At 54.6% G+C, this 6,274-nt stretch overlaps 1 protein-coding gene across 1 annotated transcript in view; it reads right to left on the reverse strand.

Annotated features, from left to right (window-relative positions):
- Positions 1–4,396, reverse strand: part of CALU (calumenin) — a gene marked incomplete at its 5' end in the record, with an annotated part of 6,310 nt that extends 1,914 nt beyond the window's left edge. Inside the window, 4 exons of the mRNA XM_033511517.1 lie at positions 69–269; positions 621–681; positions 783–949; positions 4,120–4,396. Of these exons, the coding sequence (XP_033367408.1) occupies positions 69–269; positions 621–681; positions 783–949; positions 4,120–4,396 (706 nt within the window). The remainder of the gene's footprint in view (positions 1–68; positions 270–620; positions 682–782; positions 950–4,119) is intronic.
- Positions 4,397–6,274: the final 1,878 nt, after the last annotated feature.

Below are 6,274 nucleotides of genomic sequence, written 5' to 3' on the forward strand. Positions count from 1 at the left end.
ATTCCCCATCCCCCTGTTCCCCACTCCTCCCATCCCACTCCCACAGTCCCCCCAGAGCTGCTGGCCCACCTTGTCCTGGTCGGACTCATAGACGAGGTGCCGGGCCTCAGCCTCGGCGTGGTCGTAGTCCGAGGGCAGAATCCAATCCTTGGTCTCCTCCTTGTCCATCTTCCCATCCCGGTTCTTGTCCCGGAATTCTACAAACTGTTCCCGCTCCGTCTTCACCCACTCGGGCTCATCGGCGTCGCCATCCTGGCTGTACATGTCACCTGTGGGGAGAGCAGAATCACAGCCCCGTCCCAAGGATTGACCCAAAACCCTGAGTTCCCTAAATCCATCCCCAGAATCCCAAAGCAGCACCTGGGTCATGATTTCACCCGAAATTCCTGGACGGAGTGGGGGCAGGTGGAAGTTTGAGAGAGAGAGAACGTTTGGGGAGGGGAGGACATGGTGGCAGTGGCTCCCCCGGACGGGGACACTGTGGGGATATGGCCAGGACACACAGCAGCAGCAGCAGCAGCGTCTCACCAATGTACTCCTCCAGGTCAATGAAACCATCGCCGTTCTTGTCGATGTCCTCCATGGTTTCCTGCACAGCAGCAGCAGCAGCAGCGTCTCACCAATGTACTCCTCCAGGTCAATGAAACCATCGCCGTTCTTGTCGATGTCCTCCATGGTTTCCTGCAGGAAGATGCGGGTGTGAGCCGGGCCCGGAGCAATTCCTGCCCCTCGGTGACCGCCGGCATCCAGAGCTTCCCGAAACGCCTCTGTGCTGGCCCCACCTGCACGACGATGTCCTTCATGTAGTCATACTCCTCGGGGTGCAGGAAGGCCGTGAACTCCTCCTTGGTGGCCGCCAGGTCCCCATCCTTGTCTGCCATCTTGAAGCGCCGCTCGTCCCGCACCATCATCTGTTTGTAGTTGAAGCCATCGTCAGGGTCTGGATCGTCTGCGAGGGAGGGAGCACAGGGAGCACTCGGGTCAGCTCAGGCAGGGCAAGGACCTGGCAACCACCAACACAACCTCAACCCAACTCAACATTCTCACTTCAACCTCAGCTCAAACTCAACTCCTCTACTGAACCTCAACCCAACCTCAACCCAACCTCAACCTCCTCCACAAAACCTCCTGAACACAACCTTCTCATCCTCAACTTCCTCAACACAACCTCAACATCGTCCCAGCCTCAAACTTCTCCATTTCCTCCCTCTCAGCACAATCTCCCAACGCTTTGCCAACAAAAGCTCAGTTGCAGCCAGCACTTCTCTCCCGTGCCCTCTCCCAGGAGGAGCTGCAGAAGCCCTGGGATCACGACATTCCCAGGGAGAGGCCCCGAAAGACAGGGCTCAGGGGTTTGGCCGGCACGGCCAGAGGCTCAACCTGAACTATTTTGGGAGGGGAATGTGTAAGGGGATCTCACTCGCTGCCGGGGCGGTGGCAGGGCCAGGAGGCATCGGCCGGGTGGGGCACGTGTGGCCACTTGGCACAGCCCAGCAGCAGCAGCAGCAGTGCCAGGACACAGGGCCAGCAGTGGCCAGCAGTGGCCAGCAGTGGCCAGCAGTGGCCAGCAGTGGCCAGCAGCCCATGGAGAGCGTGGATCCTGCGGGACACTGCTCTGCTGAAGTTAAAGCAGAGGGTCCCCGTGTCCCTGCTCTGTTCCTGGGACAAAGGGCAGGCATTCCCGAGCCCTGGATCAGGGGGCTTGGGATCAAGGAGCTCTGGAACATCCATTAAATACCCAAAGATTTTGATTTTAAGGCAGCTCTAGGGCAGAATGAACCCCAAATTCCCCATTCTGTTCCCAAGGTTTTGCCTTGAGAAGCAGCACAGCCTCAAACAAGGAAACCTTCGGGACTCATTAACAGACAATTCCTTAATTGCTGTTGGGTTAATTGATGGGTTTGATGGGGGAGTGGTGGCGGGGCCAAGTGGGTTAGAAAGGGTTAAACCCTCCCAAAGCTCCCAAAGTCACTTCCAGCCTTGGTCCCTGGGCTGGGAGAGCTCTGGGGGAACAGAGGGAGGGGAAGGAGACAGAGCCAGGGCATTGCTCAGAGTATGGCAGCAAAGGCACAAACTCAACCCAACAGCTTGTCTCCTGGGACAGGCATTCCTGCTCGGGGTCCCACCGTGGGACTGAGCAATTAACAAAAACAGGAGTGATGATGATGATGATGATAATCTGATTTTGAAGAGAGTTTCGAAGGAATTTCCAGTCTCAGATGAAGCTCTTGGGCATTTTTCACTTGACATCCCCTGCTTCCTAGGACTCCCCCCAGCAGAACCCCACTCTGCTCCACGACACTTCTGGGGTCCACCCCGTGACTCATCCTGCTTTTGTAATTAATTAATTAACCAAAGCACTCCCAGCACCTTGTTTTGCTGACACAACACCACGTTCTGGACCCCCCGGACCAGCCCAGGGCGATGCCTGTGCATCCCTTGGCCATGGGTCAGCACACAGGGGACACCTCCAGAGTCATTCCAGCCCCACTCCAGCCAGGGACGGGAGCAAGGAGAAGCCAGGGGAACATTTCAGCAGCAAGGAGCTGTGGAAAAGTAATTCCTGCCGAGAGGAGCCAGAGGCAGAGCGTGAGGCAGGATCCTCCCGGCTCCGTAAGGATCCAAGTATGTGGGAGCAGCACGAGTCGAGGCTCCAGCGGGGCCAGCCAAGGGCACTCGGCCTCCAGCGCCGCTCCGGCTTTGGAATCGGCCGTGTCAGGGGCTGGGCATTCCCCACACCCTGCTCCGACTGCAGCAGGGAACTCCTCCTCCAGCTCATTAAGGGAGTCCCATTAATTCAGGGTTTTCTCATTAAGGCTCTTCCTCATGAACGTTCATATTTTGCCTTATCCAACACCTGCAGGTCCTAAATGTCACCCCAGGCTCCTCAAACAGTGCTCAAAGCCTTCCCAGGACCTCTCTGTCCCCTTCCAGGCTGGATTTCCACAGATTAGCCCAGACCCCAGAAATCCATGGCAAAGGGAGGTTTGGGAGGTGCTGTCCCAGCCCGGGGGTGTCACAGGGACTCCCCTGGCCACCAGCACAGCAAATCCAGATCCTCCCCAATCCCGAGGGAGATGGATGAGCCTCCCGTGCAGCGGCTCCCCCTCTGCACATCCCGCAGAGCACTTTGACTATTTTTGGCAATATTTAGGAAATTCGAGCGGATTCAACGCTCCAGAGCTGCAGCTCCTCCACCCGGGCCATTCTGCAGTGCTGGAGGCCAGAGCTGGCACAGTGCTTGAGGGTTTAAGGTTTTAACCCCAAAAGAGCTGTTGCTTCCCTCACTCCCAGGGATGTCTGAAGCCACGAACAGTGCTGGCCCAGCACGTGTCCCAAAATCCCCAAGATCTGGGGTGTGATGCTGCTCCAGGACAAGGGAAAGCGACTGAAACCTCTGCTGATCTCTGTTCTGTGGCTTTAGGCACGCAGCGGTGCCAGGCTGGCTCCACGGCTGCACATCAGTGGGTCCCAAATTCCCCCACAAGCCAGGAATGCCAGAGGACAGGAAAGCCCCATTCCCACATGCCACTGATCCCCGAATCACCTGGGTTCAGCCCAGAGCTGCATTTGTCACCACGGACATTAATAACCCCCAAGTGTGACTGCGGCGGGGAAAAGTGGGATGTGGGGTGTGTAAATGTCCCCATGGGGAGATTTCCACGTATTTTGGGTTCTTTTCCTTGGATTTCTCTTTGTTAATGCCACCAGGAGGTCAATCTGGAGAGATGTGGAGATTTTAAAGTGTAACATTAAAGGGACATTTCCTCCAGCTGGCCCCACGTATACCAAGGCCATGTCCTACATCACACCCTGCGCTTGTCCCAGGGCACAAACCCATCTCGGCTCAGCCCAACGCCAGCCCCGCCACCGCTCCCCAATCTCAGCCACAGATTCCCTCTGGGCCTCCTCAATCCAGGCCCCAAACTCCCCCTCCACCACAGCCCCATCTGGGGCCGTGTCCATCCCGCTGACCGTCACCCCGCGAGCCCGGAGTGACCACCACGCACTGACCGCCGTGCCACGAGCCCGTCCTGAGCCGCCTCGGGGACCCAGAGCAGAGCAGGACGTCCCAGCTGCTGGCTCCAAGAAAGGCTCATCCCAAGAGCCAGGACCTACCCAGGATATATCCATAGGTGGCATTTTTATACTCCTCCCAGGAAACAAGCCCGTCCTCGTTGAGGTCATGGCCCTTCCATTGGCGCTCCACATCCTCGTAAATCCAGCGCTTTTGGGCAAACTTGATCCAGGCCTTGAGCTCCTCCACTGTCACAAACCCATCTCCATCCTCGTCTATCTTCCCTACAATCTTCCTGTAGGAAACACAGAGAAACCCAGCAAAACTTAAAAAGCAGGGAGGGAATGGAAGGGGCAGAGGGGGCAAGTCGAGGTCACCATAGAATTTGGGAATTCAACCATTTGCAGAGTTTATCCTTAAAACCAACATATGGTTCAGCTGCCAAAACTCTGGCTCAGACACGAAAATCATTGGCTCAGACACTTTTGGACCACTCAGGTTTTGGTTTCTTCAGAAATTAAGGGTTTTAGGGGAAAAACTTCCTTTGAAGCCCGTGGGAAATTCCCATCCATGCATCCTCGGACCAAGCCGTCATCAGGTGATGAGCACGGACCCATATTTATATTAAAAATGGGAATATCGGCTCTGCCTCTCCTGGTGACGCCAGGGGAAAGCTGAGGTGGATCTGGAATTTGCCAATTCAACCATTTGAAGAGTTCATCTTTAAAACCAACATTTGGGTTAGCAAAACATTCAGAAACATTTGGAAAAAAGCGAAGTCAGCTGCCAAAACTCTCTCAGACACAGAAAACACCGGCTCAGACATGGAAATCAAGAGCTTGGCCACTCTTGAACCTCTCAGGTTTGGTTCCTCCAGGAATTATGAATTTTAGGGGAAAATCCTTGCTGTTAAATCTTAGGAAAGCTCCACCTGCGTGTCCTCCCGCCCCGACGGCGCCGGGTGCGGAGCACGGCCACCACCCATTTCTGCTGGGGAGGTTTGGCCGTGCCGGGGCCGTGGAGCCCGCGGGGCCGGGCCGGTGCCACCCGCTGCCCGGGGAGCAGCCGGAGCCGCGGCCCCAGCACCGCGTGCCTCCGTTATTTTTAGCAGCAGCTGCAGGAAAGGCCGGCAGGAATGCGGGATCCAGGGGCAGATGGAGCCGGGGGGTGGGGGCTGTTTGATCCACGCCGCTCTGCGCCGGGAGGGTTTGGGGCTCCTGGGATGAAAATCAGGGATAACGGTCCCAAAATCTTGTCTGCTGGAGCGGGATCCTGGCTTTTCCCCTTTAACGTGAAGGTTTAATGGAAAACAGTCCAGGAATCCTGAGCTCCAGCCCAGGTATTTCAGGAATTTTAGAAGACAGGTGGAAAACATGGAATTTTTAAATTTTAGATCACTAGGGCTATTAATTCCAAAAATGTTGATGCAAAGGGAAACCCGGACACCGAAGCCACCTGTGCTCAGAGCCAGCTTTCTGTGTTTCAGAACTGCCTTGGTCTAGGAAAATCAGGAATTCCTCTGTGGCACAAAGGATGTTCCTGGCAATGAGAAGCTGGAGAGAGACTGGAAGAAAAAGAGGAAAAATTTGGAATTTAGTTCTGACAGTGAGGTGCCAGAGTGGGCAGGGCTTGGAGACCTGAGTGATTTTATAGAGAAAAGTATTTTTAAAATATAAAAGAAACATTTCAGAACTTTATGTATCAATGTGCAAAGTGTCCCTTCCAATATTCCTGATCAAACACAGAAATATGCAAAATGTCACATAAATATTCAGAATTTTTCATATAAATATATAACAAGTCAATCAATACTATAAAATCTGCATAATGTAAAGTATCACATGAATATTAAACATTTGCCCATGAAAATATATAAACCACGAATAAATCTGTCAAATCCTTCCTATTTCAAGGAAAAAACCCCATTGTTTCCCTCTCCCAAGAAGGTACATCACCAGCAAAGGGATTTTTTTAAGGAAAATCCCTGGAATGGAGGACCAGAGTGGCAGGAGTTGATGGCCAAGGCATCCAGGTTTTTCCAGGGCAGTCTCTAAGGGGTTAATTAGGGAAGAGCTTCCCAGGGAAGTCAAACCCTGTCCAGCCCAGCCGGGCACTCAGGAAGCTCCCAAACCTCCTCCCCACCCTGGGCCGGCACCAGCTGCTCCCGGCTGCTTTCCCAGGGCAGGAGCCACCAAACCCTGACATTTTCCCAAAGCCCCCGCTCTGCCCCGCTGCAGGGGAGGGCAGCAGATGTTG

Source organism: Parus major, unplaced genomic scaffold, assembly GCF_001522545.3.
Source record: "Parus major isolate Abel unplaced genomic scaffold, Parus_major1.1 Scaffold305, whole genome shotgun sequence".
NCBI lineage: Eukaryota > Metazoa > Chordata > Aves > Passeriformes > Paridae > Parus > Parus major.